Source organism: Anguilla rostrata, chromosome 2 (assembly GCF_018555375.3).
Source record: "Anguilla rostrata isolate EN2019 chromosome 2, ASM1855537v3, whole genome shotgun sequence".
In the NCBI taxonomy this organism is placed as follows: Eukaryota; Metazoa; Chordata; class Actinopteri; order Anguilliformes; family Anguillidae; genus Anguilla; species Anguilla rostrata.
The window spans coordinates 72917408-72932168 of NC_057934.1; the positions used below are offsets into that span (position 1 = coordinate 72917408).

Below are 14761 nucleotides of genomic sequence, written 5' to 3' on the forward strand. Positions count from 1 at the left end.
AACAAACGAATTGGTTAGCTGAGTAACCCACGTAGCGACATGAAACAGGGCCCTGATTTGGAGCGTCCTGGTAAACAAAACCAACAGAACTGCAAAAGCATCAAGATTACGGTTTTAAAACACTTACCCCTGTTGTTTGAAGACACTCTGAATTCAACTAAATTGCTCGTCTATCGTGATGTAGTTCATAAACAGTGGCGTATGATCCCAAACGTCCGTTAAAAGCTGTGTGAACAATAAAGCGATTCAGTTGGAGGTTCATCCCGTTCTTTTTCTTCTTCTTCTTTAAATGTAATTGCGGATTGTGCAAACGTATATAGGTGCATACCGCCACCTACTGTACCGGAGTGTGTAACATCTGGGCTTTACATACCCCAGATTACACAAAAGAAAGGGAAAATAAGAAAACCTATATTTTACGATCTTACGGAAGAGGATTAGGGCCACGTACTATTTTTTTTTTTTAGTTCTGACTTTAAAGTCAGAACTAAAAAAAAGAAGGTGGTCCTAAGATTATATAGGCTGGATTTGATTCCACTGTAAACACACTCCCTTCCATTGCTCTCTTCCCTTGAGTGAGTAGCTTTCAGATTAATTTTGTGACCTGCAACAAGTGAACTTAAGAGGTGCTCTGCAAAGGAGGATGGATAAGGAACAACGCATAGCAACCTCTGCTCTGTGCGCAAATATTTTATTCTGTAGGATGACTTCAGAAGGTTCATGAATGATTCATAGCTACCTTACCATAGCTTATCTTGAGTGATGCTTAAAATAAAATAAAAAAACACCAGCTGGACCTATTGAAAGCACTATCGCTGGTATTTGCGGCAGCTTTTGCGAGAAGAAACATAAAACGTAGGGCAAAGGATCTGACAAAGCTCAATTCTCAATCCACCTTCTATCCCTCAACATGCACTCAATTATTCATAAATCATTCATAATTCAAATATTCATAAATCATTCATGATTCAATTGTTCATAAATCTGTCCCTTATCTCACTCCCCAAACTAATTTCACCATTTCTGTATCTCTCATCTCCTGAACTTCCATCTCCATTCTAAAATCACAGCCTCTGTATCATACACTATGGCCCAACCAATTAAAACACTTTGCTGCAACCACTTCTCCACACTCACCGTTATATATATAATTGCACAATCAGTAAACTTCAAAAGCTAGCAATGATGCGATGTGCTTACGGTGACCACCTTTGTTCTTAGCCAACCGGCTAGAAAATACGCAAACGTGCTATAATTACTTGATTCACAAACAATACATTTGCTGTGCAGTGGGTAGCACTGTTGCTTCACCGCAAGAAGGTCTTAGGGCCTTTCTGTGTGGAGTTTGCATTTTCTGGAGTTTTCCCTGTGTCTGCAGCCCCGAGGGTTTCCTCTGGGTCCTCCGATTTCTTCCCACAGTCCAAAGATAAACAGGTCAGGTAAACTGGACAGTCTAAATTGCTCCTAAGTATGAGTGTGTGAGTGAATGGTGTGTGCCCAGCATCGGATTGGTGACCTGTCCAAGGTGTATTCCTGCCTCTCAGCCAATGCATGCTGGGATAGGCTCCAGCATCTCACATAACCCTGACCAGGAATAAGCAGGTGAGATAATGGATGGATGGATGGACAAACAACAAGTCTCATGTTGGATGATAAAATGGAATCCATTCAATGGTGGCCGCACTATGTCAGCAGAGTCACTTGGTCAGTTCTGACCAACGGCATTCTGAACCACTGGGGTGTAGATATAGGCAAGAGATTGGAGACAGGGCTCCATAGGCTTTCTGTTATAAAAAGGTATTGTAATATTTTATATTACATAATCACCATTGCTACTAAACCAAAATGGTTGGTTTTGTTTCAAACAGTTAAACATAATTAAATTAATTATCACAAAAAATGGTTGTTGAGGATGTTTTTGGTTGCCATAGAAGCTTCGATTTCCACATTGAATTAAATGGACAGTAAGCTCTCTTGCCCTGAGGAGAACTCAGAAATGAACACATCATACACATCATAAAGGCCTTGGTATGCGTACAGTCAAGTGTACAATTATTTAATACACATTTCATATACAACAGTAAAAAAAAACTGAAACAAAGACCCTCAACGGCTATCTCTGAAAAAATAAACTGTCTGAAGTCTACAATTTACAATTAAAGTGCATTTCACATAGTAAGCACACTTTCCACATGGGTTACTCACAACTAGTTTCTGATGGAATTTTCTGGTGTTGAAATGAACATAAAGAACCATTGAGCTCATGACTTCTCATATTTACGATTTTTCCAATGGGGTAAAATTATACAGCCTTTCAAGCATTTTTGGCAAAAATATAACAGATTTAAATGATGCAAGACTGACAAACCTTCCACTGAGTACATGCAAATGCCTTTTCATTTGTACGAATTGTCTGGTGTTTTAATGAAAAGATAAGAAGGGGTTTTTGAATAAATTTTCAGATGTTAATTTACATTGGATGAACACCAGAAACACTTCCTACACAAAACAGCCCAGATCACAAAGTAGGCTTCATAAAATACCTCCCACAAGAATCTCCCATCTGTACAAACTTTCCAACAGTCATTTAAATAGTTATTTAAAAAAGATTTTTTTCAAATTAAAAACTAAATGCATACGGCAGGCTTTTCACCTGCATGAATTTTCAGGTGCTTACATAAATGAGCTCTTTGAGAAAAACACTTCCCACACTGAATACACGTGTAGGGCTTTTCACCTGTATGGATTCTCTGGTGTGTAACTAACTGAGATCTTGCATTAAAACACTTCCCACACTGAGTACATTTATAGGGCTTTTCGCCTGTATGAATTCTCAAGTGGATATTTAAATTACATATAGCTGAAAAGGACTTCCCACACTGAGTACATGTGTATGGCTTTTCACCTGTATGGATTCTCTGGTGTATCTCTAAATAAGATTTTGTACTAAAACACTTGCCACATTGAATACATTTGTAGGGCTTTTCACCAGTATGAAGTCTCAGATGTCTAATTAAAGCTGGATTTTTTCCAAAACACTTTTTACACTGTGTACATTTGTATGGTTTTTCACCTGTATGAATTTTCAAATGGCTACTTAAATTAGACATTTGGGAAAAACACTTCCCACACTGAACACATTTGTAGGGCTTTTCACCTGTATGAATTCTCCGGTGGGAAATTAAATGACCTATTTGGGAAAAGCACTTCTTGCATTCAAAACATCTGTAGGGCTTTTCACCTGTATGAATTCTCAGGTGTGTATTTAAATCAGCTTTTGCATGAAAACGCTTCTCACACTGCATACACTTGTATGGCTTTTCACCTGTATTAATTTCACATTCATTCCTGTGAATTATCTTGTTTTGAAAGAAACCAGCTCCATTCATTGCAGAATTCATGAGATCACTCACTAAACTTTCATTGTATTCACACTTCATTTTATCAGACTTAAAATTAAAATCCTGCAAGTCACTGAAGTGTTCTGCCTTAAGATATCCTCCATCATCAGTCTCTGTTTTGATTTGGTCAGGATGCAGATGGGTTACATATCCCAGCTCTGCACTGTCTAGGCTCTCAGTCTTAAGATTCCCAGTGTAGGTGGAGCCCAGATCAGTTTCTGTTTTAATCAGTGATGTGTGTGTATGGTGTACATCACTGACCCTGCTGTGTGCTGTAACACACTCTGGCTCCAGTGTGTTGAGTCCTGCTGCAGCACACTCTGTCTCTGACTCTGCCATGTGGACAAACTCCAGTCCACTGAGTTCCTCTTCTTTCTGTCTGATCCTGTGCTGCTCAGTGAGCTCTGGTAGGATTGCCTCAGTGTCCTATCTCAGACAGACTCCTGCCTGCATCATACTGCTGCTCAAAGGTGTTCAGAACTGCAGCTCCTGGAGGGAAACAGGGGAAGGAATTTAGACCTAATCAAACAGGTCCTACTGCAGCAGCTGACACATACTTTACACTCTGCGGTCCTGCAGATGCTTGACCAGAATTCGGAACAATTCCGGAAAATCTAGTATGGGTAGCAACTCTTATGGTGTGTAGGAATGTAATAAGGAAGTACTGGAACTAATAAACCACAATAAATAAATGTGCCAAACAGTCAGTGTAAGAGCCTTGACTGGCTTGATGTCAAGGTGTTGTGCATTAACCAAGGAATCTTAGGATAATCAGACCTAGATGATAAATTTCTCACTGCATAAGTTACTCTCCAAAAAGAAATTCAAAATTCGAAACCAAAATCTTGGTAGTCGATATCAATACTAGGAATATTCTATGATTCTCCACACCTACTTTGATGCCATTCAAAGAAAGAAATCCTCCACTCCTTTAACAACTCATTCCAGTGTAAGATCACAACTATGTGATTAGAATGTTCTGAACTAGTAATTGAATGCAACAGTGTCCACATACTTCTGGCCATGTAGTCTATCCACAGTGGCCAAAATGAGAGGAAGCTTTCTGCTCTTTGCTGTCATGCACTGAAACGTCAAACTATATTATTTGTCAGTGCATGCGACAGCAGCTACAAAAGGAGCTGGCAGCAGGTCAAAGTTAAACATAAAAACATACCGCATTGCCTCTTTATTGAAATTCTGCATTTTTAACTAGGTAATGTGCAAGTTAGTGGGCTAACCTCATGGGGCATTTGGAAACACAATGAAAACATTAATTTATTAGTGATTAGCCCATGTAAATATTACCATTGTGAAACCCTCTTGCAATTGAAACCTTCCTTAATAGTGTTCGCCCTTGCACAACCAGGAAATCTGATTAACACAATGACATGCCTTTTGGATGCAATGTAGACTTTCCGTGCTCAGTACAGCAACTCTACCTTTAGGCTACTTATATTTTCATTTCTTTGGCTTTAATGGTTGTCTGTTTCTCATTTTATTTCTTCATGTTCTTCTCTACCTTGTTTTAATTTTCTAATTATTTACTACTGTATTTACTGTGTAATCCTGTGTCCTGCTTGTTGGATTCATTTTGCTTTTATTATTGTCTTCAAACGGGAAGCACTGTACGTTGTACTACATGAATAAAGCAAATTAACAAAGTTAATTATTACTCCTACATTTTCAGTGTCGCTAAATAATAATAATAATCATCATCATCATCATAATAATAATAATGTACCTCGCCTCCGTACATTTCTGGCTAAACAGTGAACTAGCTCCGTGAAACCGAAAATCCTGAGTTTATCCACAAATGTCAACAAACGAATTGGTTAGCTGAGTAACCCAAGTAGCGACATGAAACAGGACCCTGATTTGGAGCTTCCTGGTAAACAAAACCAACAGAACTACAAAAGCATCAAGATTATGGTTTTAAAACACTTACCCCTGTTGCTTGCAGACACTCTTAATTCAACTAAATTGTTCGTTTATCGTCATGTAGTTCATAAACAGTGGCAAATAATCCCAAACGCCTGTTATAAACCGCGTTAACCATAAAGCAATTGAGTTGGAGGTTCTATCGCTTCTTATTCTTCTTCTTCTCTAAAAATAATGGCGAATTTTCCAGTACGTGTATAGGTGCATACCACCACCTACTGCACCGGAGCGTGTAACATCAGGGATTTACATACTTCAGATTACGTAAAAGAAAGGAAAAGAAAAGAGAAAAACTAAATCATACGATCTAATCCTGTATCTTTATGGAAAATAAAGAGAGCCTTGCAGCACTCCCACATTTTCTATCCCATCCCTAAAATCCCTTCCAAATTCCATACCCGTATTAGCTCATATATCTTATCACGTAAAGTGTTCCTCTCTGAATTATATTTACTACACCTCATTATGACATGCTCGACAATTTCGGGAACATTACAAATATCACATTAATCTGAAATACACTTTGCCATTAAAAAAAGAGTTGAATTTAATCCAGCATGTCCAAATCTTAAACTTGAACAAACCACTTCCTCTCTTCTGCACTTCCCTTTGAAAGCCACCTTAATGGATTTCTGTATGCTTTAATTGTGTCTCCCTTTGATATCCATGTCCTACTTGTTCTGCCATGAATCCCTCAGTGCCATTCTTATTAACGATTTGGCCTCACCTTTTCCCAAGTGAACTTTCATTATTTCATCATCATTTAATTTCAACGCTCTCTAACTATTTCTGCTGTAGATACAGATAATCTATCATTAATTCTTTTGCATATGACTACATCAAACTCAGGTATGTACACTCCCGTTCCTACATGTCCACTCCCTGGATCTTAAGATCCATCAGTAAAGATTGACATATAGTTATAAAATTTCATCTTCACATAATCGTGAACCAAATATCCAATGTTATCCACATCCCTTTCAATCCATTCTCTCTTTTGCTCCACGGGTTGCAAGACTACATTGGGCATTGGTAATATCAATGGAGGAACAATACCCCACACAGTATTTGGCCCATATTCTAACCTATTTAAATCGTATTCTTTTTCTGTTGTATTAATATTCTAACCAAATCCTTTACCTTTAAATTGTGAATATTCCCAACAATCACACAGCACCTTTGTTGTAGGTTGTTCCTCTCCAGATCCCTTTAACTTAACCCAATATGCCAGTGATAACCATGGACGTCTTATAAATAATGGTAATTCATCAGCTTCCACCAGTAGTGCATTAGTAGCAGTTGTTTTAATTGCACCAATACTGAGTCTTAGAGCTCTGAACTGTATTCTGTCTAATTTTTTCCAAAACACTCTGAGCTGCTGCTCCATACACCATACACCCATAATCAATACATGATCATCTCCTGTCTGTTCTGGCCCCACGATGGTGGAATGACCTCCCTGTGGAGGTCAGAACAGCGGAGACACTGACCCATTTCAAACGACGACTGAAGACTCACCTCTTCAGGCTGCACCTCTCCCCATCCCTCCCTACCCCCCTGTAAATGACTGTAAGCTTAGGGTTGTAACTAGGCAGCTGTTTCGTAGGTGACTTAGGTGCATTAACTGTCTTAACTACTGCTTGTATTTTTTCCATAGACTGCGTTGTTGCCGTTCTCGTTGTTAGTGTTAATCAGTTAACCACCAGGGTCCAAGTTGAACTATGCGGTTGTTCCCTGCACTTGGACCGGTACTTCTCTCTAGGGGTTTCGTCATACTTCTTCCTGGTTATGGTTATACACTTTGTTGTATGTCGCTCTGGATAAGAGCGTCTGCCAAATGCCTGTAATGTAATGTAATGTAGTTCAGCTTTTTCCTTATTTGTAATTGCCAGATATTCTCCATCGATCAACACTGGGATTTTAACAGATTTTTTTTTTCCCAATCATCTTTTTAATCATTGACCAGTTGTTACCCAATTCTATTCTTCTGCTAATGGAGCAGCAGAATTGCCTCCATGCATTCTCCAGGGATGACTTAATAATTTTCCGTGCCATAGCTCTCTTCCTTTGATAATCTATCAGATTATATTGACTCAAATTATTTCTTAATATTCTGAATGCCTGATTTCTTTCTTTTATAGCATTTTTACATTCACCATTCCAACATGGAACCATTTTCTTTTTCCCATTCAGTGTGCTCTTAGGAATGCATATTGATGCAGCACTAATAATCATGGAAGTCACTGCTCCTGTACAGTTATCTACATCACCCTCTATAAATATTCTTTCAGTGTACTCAATACAACATTCTCTAAATTTTCCCAGTCAGCTTTAGGAAAACACCATCTTTCAATTACGTTACCTTCCTGAACATACATATCAAAATTCATAGAGCATAATATCGGAAAGTGATCACTCCCTATGTTAGATTCATTCTTTACATTCCATTCACATGAATTACTCAAATTTCCAGAGACTATGGTAAGATCTAGGCATGAAACTGAATTTCTTGTAACATCCACCCCTTCCATCTTTGAGACAAGTATATTTAAATCTAGATTAAAAACGCACCTCTATGCTCAGGCTTATAATCAGTTGTAGTCTGGAGACAGGGTGCGAGAAGCCTGTAGTCATAGAGCTTTGTAGGTGGCAATCCTTTCCTTACTGTCACTTGTCAATCAGCTGTGACCCGACTTTACATGGGCTGGCTCTTGATAGGCAGGTATGGTTGTTTATCCCTCATGACTGCATGGGCTCTCCATCCCTGTCCTAGTAGCTATGCAGCCATATACTACTCCTGGCGGGGTCCCCCGTATACATACTACTGCCACTTTACCCACTGACTGCTATATTGCAAATTCCCTAATCGCCGTTTCTACCCTCTTCCCCACGCCGCCGGCGGGGCTCTTGCCCCAACCCTTGAGAGTCGTCTGGTCTCCCGCTCCTCTGCGGTCCAGCCCCTCTTTCATCATTGCCTCCACCCTGCCCACATCTGTCACCACCTGCTGCTCCCCACCACCGCCACCCGGCCCCACCCATCATCTGAGCCACATCATAAACCTTATAAAACTGACTAACATTTTGGTCACCAGTCGGCACCCTGAGCCGACCAGAGGAAGATGGGTTTCCCCCTTGAGCCTGGTTCCTTCCAAGGTTTCTTCCCATCTGCCACAGGGAGTTTTTCCTTGCCACTGTTGCCTTAGGCTTGCTCCTGGGGGGGGGTTTAGGCCAGGGTTGTCTGTAAAGCGTATTGTGACAACTGCTGTAAAATACGCTATACAAACAAAATTTGATTGATTGATTGATTGATCTCTCCTCAATTAGTTTTTCAACTTCTCCATTTGTGTCAGTATGTTCACTGCCCCATAGAGTATTGCGAGCAATGAAATAAACCACTCCTATTCTAATGTGTCTAGACTTTTATATATATATATCCACCCTACGTGTTAGAGTATAGAGGACTCTCGCTTACGTATCCCAGCCTCGGCATAGCCAACAACGGGACAAACACAGGGTAAGACAAAGGGAGAAAAACAAATACACAGCAAACCAACAAACGGGTAGGAATACATACGACTAAACCACAGCGACATGCATGAACCAAGAACATAGACGAAATGGCTGGATTGCGTTCTCTCTTCCAGAGGTGACCAGTGGGTTTTTGAACTGGGGGAACCTTCCTCTGATTGGGTAAAGCAAGATGGGGACGAAGCAAGGAAATGATGATTGATGGGTTGAATTGCGAATGGCAGCAGGAGGAAGGCCCTAGACGAAAGAAAGGGGGGGGGGGGGAGAAGAGAGGTGAATGTGTCTCTCAGTCCCCCTGTCTGTGCTCCTGTGTGCTCAACGTGTCTCTCAGTCCCCCTGTCTGTGCTGCAGGGTGCTGAATGTGTCTCTCAGTCCCCCTGTCTGTGCTGCAGGGTGCTGAATGTGTCTCTCAGTCCCCCTGTCTGTGCTGCAGGGTGCTGAATGTGTATCTGTCCCCCTGTCTGTGCTGCAGGGTGCTGAATGTGTATCTGTCCCCCTGTCTGTGCTGCAGGGTGCTGAATGTGTCTCTCAGTCCCCCTGTCTGTGCTGCAGGGTGCAGAATGTGTATCTGTCCCCCTGTCCATGCTGCAGGGTGCTGAATGTGTCTCGTAGTCCCACTGTCTGTGCTCCAGAGTGCTGAATGTGTCTCTCAGTCCCCCTGTCTGTGCTCCAGGGTGCTGAATGTGTCTCTCAGTCCCCCTGTCTGTGCTGCAGGGTGCTGAATGTGTCTCTCAGTCCCCTGTCTGTGCTGCAGGGTGCTGAATGTGTCTCCCAGTCAACCCTGTCTGTGCTGCAGGGTGCTGAATGTGTCTCTGTCCCACTGTCTGCGGTGCAGGGTGCTGAATGAGTCTCTCAGTCCCCCTGTCTGTGCTGCAGGGTGCTGAATGTGTCTCCCAGTCCCCCTGTCTGTGCTGCAGGGTGCTGAATGTGTCTCTGTCCCACTGTCTGCGGTGCAGGGTGCTGAATGAGTCTCTCAGTCCCCCTGTCTGTGCTGCAGGGTGCTGAATGTGTCTCTCAGTCCCCCTGTCTGTGCTGCAGGGTGCTGAATGTGTCTCTCAGTCCCTCTATCTGTGCTGAAGGGTGTGTAACATACCATAACGTAACAGGAGGTTTGCCCTGAGGGTTTGACAGCCAACATTTGGTTTATTACTGCCAGCTTTTGGTTTATTACCGCCATCTACTGGTGTGGAGTGTGGTCCTCAGATTACATAGGCTGGATTCGATTCCACTGTAAACACACTCCCTTCCATTGCTCTCTTCCCTCGAGTGAGCAGCTTTCAGATTAATTTTGTGACCTGCAACAAGTGAACTTAAGAGGTGCTCTGCAAAGGAGGATAGACAAGGAACAACGCATAGCAACCTCTGCTCTGGGCCCAAATAATTGTTTTCGTAGGATGACTTCAGAAGGTTCATGAATGATTCATAGCAACTATTCAGAACTTACCTTGAGTGATGCTTTTATTAAAAAAAACACACCAGCTGGACCTATTGAAAGCACTATCGCTGATGTTTGCGGCAGCTTTTGCGAGAAGAAACATAAAACATGTAGGGTAAAGGATCTGACAATGCTCAATTCTCAATTCTTAATCCCCCTTCCATCCCTCAACATGCACCCAATTATTCATAAATCATTCACAATTCAATTATTCATAAATCTGTCCCTTATCTCACTCCCCAAATTATTTTCACCGTCTCTGTATCTCTCATCTCCAGAACTTCCATCTCCTGTCTAAAATCACAGCCTCTGTATCCTACACTATGGGGCCCTCCACAATTACACTAACACTTTGCTGCAACCACTTCTCCACACTCACCGTTATATATATAATTGCACAATCAGTAAACTTCAAAAGCTAGCAATGATGCGATGTGCTTACGGTGACCACCTTTGTTCTTAGCCAACCGGCTAGATAATACGCAAACGTGCTATAATTACTTGATTCACAAACAATACATTTGCTGTGCAGTGGGTAGCACTGTTGCTTCACCGCAAGAAGGTCTTAGGGCCTTTCTGTGTGGAGTTTGCATTTTCTGGAGTTTTCCCTGTGTCTGCATCCCTGGGGTTTCCTCTGGGTCCTCCGATTTCTTCCCACAGTCCAAAGATAAACAGGTCAGGTAAACTGGACAGTCTAAATTGCTCCTAAGTATGAGTGTGCGAGTGAATGGTGTGTGCCCAGCATCGGATTGGTGACCTGTCCAGGGTGTATTCCTGCCTCTCAGCCAATGCATGCTGGGATAGGCTCCAGCATCTCACATAACCCTGACCAGGATTAAGCAGGTGAGATAATGAATGGATGGATGGACAAACAACACGTCTCATGTTGGATGATAAAATGGAATCCATTCAATGGCGGCCGCACTATGTCAGAAGAGTCACTTGATCAGTTCTGACCAATGGCATTCTGAACCACTGGGGTGTAGATATAGACAAGAGATTGGAGACAGGGCTCCATAGGATTTCTGTCACAAAAGGGTATTGTAATATTTTATATTTCATTATCACCAAAGCTTCTGAACCAAAATGATTGGTTTTGTTTCAAACAGTTAAACATAATGAAATTTATTATCACAAAAAATGGTTGTTGAGGATGTTTTTGGTTGCCATAGCAGCTTTGATCTCCACGTTGAATTCAATGGGCAGTAAGCTCTCTTGCTCTCAGTATGGGCAGTAGAGGCTGTTTCCCGTTACTTCCGGGGGCTTCACTGCCTGGCCCCGCCCACCCTCTCCAGGTCCTTTTTAAACTCCACATTTGGAATGCCATTGTAGCAAATAATTATTCCGAGTGTATAATCTTTCCTGCCACAGCAGCTCTGTCTCTCGACCATGCATCATAAATAAAGCCTGCCTAGCTACTAAAACATAGCACTGAACTATCAACTATCTGGCCTACATTCTATGCTAGCTAGCAATTTAGGAATGGATTATTTTCAATGTTTTTTATAATTTACCTGTAAATAAACATTTGTAATAGATACGCATGTCCGTCTTGTATGCAGCCATTTTTTTGTTATCATAATTGCCTCTCACAATCATAAATTCGATCAGGATCAATGTATTGGTTCAAAAGGCAACAATCCAATCCAGTCGATACAATATGTAAAATTGATCTGTATCTTTACGAATCATAGCAAAACATTTATGTCAATAATCAGATGGTGGTTTGTTCTCTAGAAACACTGTCAACATCATTATGTTTCCAATTTGACGCAATCATCACTCATGCCGTTGCCATTTTCCCTTCTGTTAAACCTGTCAGTAAGTTCTAGCACTCTCACCCTCACTTTGGTCATATCTGTACATTGTAACAGAATTTTGTTAGCAGGATTATGACAAGATTGTTTTCTAATACATTAGATCGTTTTGGACAGTATCATAGCAACATTTATTATATTGTCAAATTACGTTGCCTCAAGAATCAAAATCGTTTTCTATCAGTGAAGCCCGGAGGTTCACACCCCTAGTTTCACCTGGATTTTCTGTTTTGAATGTTTTAGCCACCACACATACACCATTAATTACATGTTTGTCAACTTTTTATTTAGTTAAGATACCTATGACATTTTTTAAAGATGAAAAACTTCACATTCAGCCAAACTGAAAATGTTTAAAATAATTACAGCATTTCACACCTAATGACTCAAATTTCGTTCTTGCACAATTAGTGTTATGCATTATGAGCAACATTAATTAACTACATTTACACACAGGCCTAGAAAGGAGAACCCAGAAATGAACACGTCATAAAGGCCTTGGTAAGTGTACAGTCAGTGCAAAATTATTTAATAAACATTTCATATACAACAGTAAATAAAACTGTGAAACAATGGCCCTCAACTGCTATCTCTGAAAAAAACATACTGTCTGAAGTCTACAATGTACAATTAAAGTGCATTTCACATAGTAAGCACACTTTACACATGGGTTACTCACAACTAGTTTCTGATGGAATTTTCTGGTGTTGAAATGAACATAAAGAACCACTGAGCTCATGACTTCTCACATTTACGATTTGTCCAATGGGGTAACATTATACAGCCTTTCAAGCATTTCGGGCAAAAATATAACAGATTTAAATGATGCAAGACAGACAAACCTTCCACTGAGTACATGTCAATGCCTTTTCATTTGTACGAATTGTGTGGAGTTTTAATGAAAAGATAAGAAGGGGTTGTTGAATAAATTTTCAGGTGTTATTTCACGTTGGATGAACACCTGAAATATCGGTACAAACTTTCCGGCAGTCATTTAAATTGTTATTTCAATTTAGATTTGTTTTTTTAATTAAAAACTAAATGCATAAGGAAGGCTTTTCGCCTGCATGAATTTTCATGTGGCCACATAAATGAGCTCTTTGAGAAAAGCATTTCCCACACTGAATGCACGTGTAGGGCTTTTCACCTGTATGAATTCTCAGGTGTCTAATTAAAGCTGAATTCGTTCCGAAACACTTCCCACACTGAGTACACTTTTCACTTGTATGACTTCTCTGATGTACATTTAAATGTTTTTTTGTGGAAAAGCACTTCTCACACCGAAAACAATTGTAGGGCTTATCACCTGTATGACTTCTCTGGTGGCGATTTAAATGACATGATCTGGAAAAGCACTTCTCACAACATGAACACTTGTATGGCTTTTCACCTGTATGAGTTCTCAGGTGGCTTCTTAAATTAGACATTTGGGAAAAACACTTCCCACAGTGTGTACATTTGTATGGTTTTTCGCCTGTATGAATTTTCAAGTGGCTACTTAAATTAGCCATTTGGGAAAAACACTTCCCACACTGAACACAATTGTAAGGCTTTTCACCTGTATGGATTCTCCGGTGGGAAATTAAATGACCTATTTGGGAAAAGCACTTCTTGCATTCAAAACATCTGTAGGGTTTTTCACCTGTATGAACTCTCAGGTGTGTTTTTAAATCAGCTTTTGCACGAAAACATTTCTTACACTGCATACATTTGTATGGCTTTTCACCTGTATTAATTTCACATTTATTCCTGTGAATTATCTTGTTTTGAAAGAAATCAGCTCCATTCATCGCAGAATTCATGAGATCACTCTCTAAACTTTCATTGTATTCACACTTCATTTTATCAGACTTAAAATTTAAATCCTGCAAGTCATTGATGTGTTCTGCCTTAAGGTATCCTCCATCATCAGTCTCTGTTTTGATTTGGTCAGGATGCAGATGGGTTACATATCCCAGCTCTGTACTGTCTAGGCTCTCTGTCTTAAGATCCCCAGTGTGGGTGGAGCCCAGATCAATTTCTTTTTTAATCAGTGGTGTGTGTGTGTGGTGTACATCACTGACCCCGCTGTGTGCTGTAACACACTCTGGCTCCAGTGTGTTGAGTCCTGGTGCAGCACACTCTGTCTCTGCCATGTGTACAGACTCCAGTCCACTGAGTTCTCCTTCTTTCTGTCTAATCCAGTGCTGCTCAGTGAGCTCTGGTAGTGTTGTCTCAGTGTCCTGTCTCAGACAGACTCCTGCCTGCATCAAACTGCTGCTCAAAGGTGTGCAGAAGTGCAGCTCCTGAAGGGAAACAGGAGAAGGGATTTAGCCTTAATCAAACAGGTCCTACTGCAGCGGCTGACACATTCTTTACACTCTGCCGTCCTTCAGATGCCTGACCAGAATTTGGAACAATTCTGGAAAATCTAGTATGGGTAGCAACTCTTATGGTGAATAGGAATGTAATAAGGAAGTACTGGAACTAATAAACCACAATAAGTAAATGTGCCAAATCGTCACTGCAGTCAGTGTAAGAGCCTTGATCGTCTTGATGTCAGGCTGTTGTGTATTAAAGGGGAATTGCACTTTATAACACTTCTGCTTCTCATGACTGATATTGTCCTTCTAATGAATGTGTTGCCCTTCATTTTTCGATTA

General features: G+C 40.8%; 3 protein-coding genes across 11 annotated transcripts in view; 1 reads left to right on the forward strand and 2 right to left on the reverse strand.

Moving 5' to 3' along the window:
- LOC135249407 (gastrula zinc finger protein XlCGF26.1-like) overlaps positions 1 to 265 on the reverse strand; it is a 76508-nt gene extending 76243 nt beyond the window's left edge. The window contains exon 1 of the mRNA XM_064325026.1: positions 128 to 265. The gene's annotated coding sequence lies outside the window, so the exon portion shown is untranslated. The remainder of the gene's footprint in view (positions 1 to 127) is intronic.
- Positions 1 to 14761, forward strand: part of LOC135249380 (zinc finger protein 260-like) — a 115519-nt gene that overhangs the window by 31155 nt on the left and 69603 nt on the right. The gene's annotated exons all lie outside the window — the stretch shown is intronic.
- LOC135249433 (zinc finger protein 501-like) overlaps positions 2011 to 14761 on the reverse strand; it is a 50328-nt gene continuing 37577 nt past the window's right edge. For 4 of the 7 annotated variants that reach the window (XM_064325079.1, XM_064325080.1, XM_064325078.1 and 1 more), the window contains one exon: positions 12511 to 14404. In XM_064325079.1, the coding sequence (XP_064181149.1) occupies positions 13157 to 14368 (1212 nt within the window). In that variant the 5' untranslated portion in view covers positions 14369 to 14404 and the 3' untranslated portion in view covers positions 12511 to 13156. Of the gene's footprint in view, positions 3891 to 5346; positions 5709 to 12510; positions 14405 to 14761 lie in introns of those variants that run through there. The other 3 variants (XM_064325083.1, XM_064325082.1, XM_064325081.1) reach the window with 2 other exon arrangements.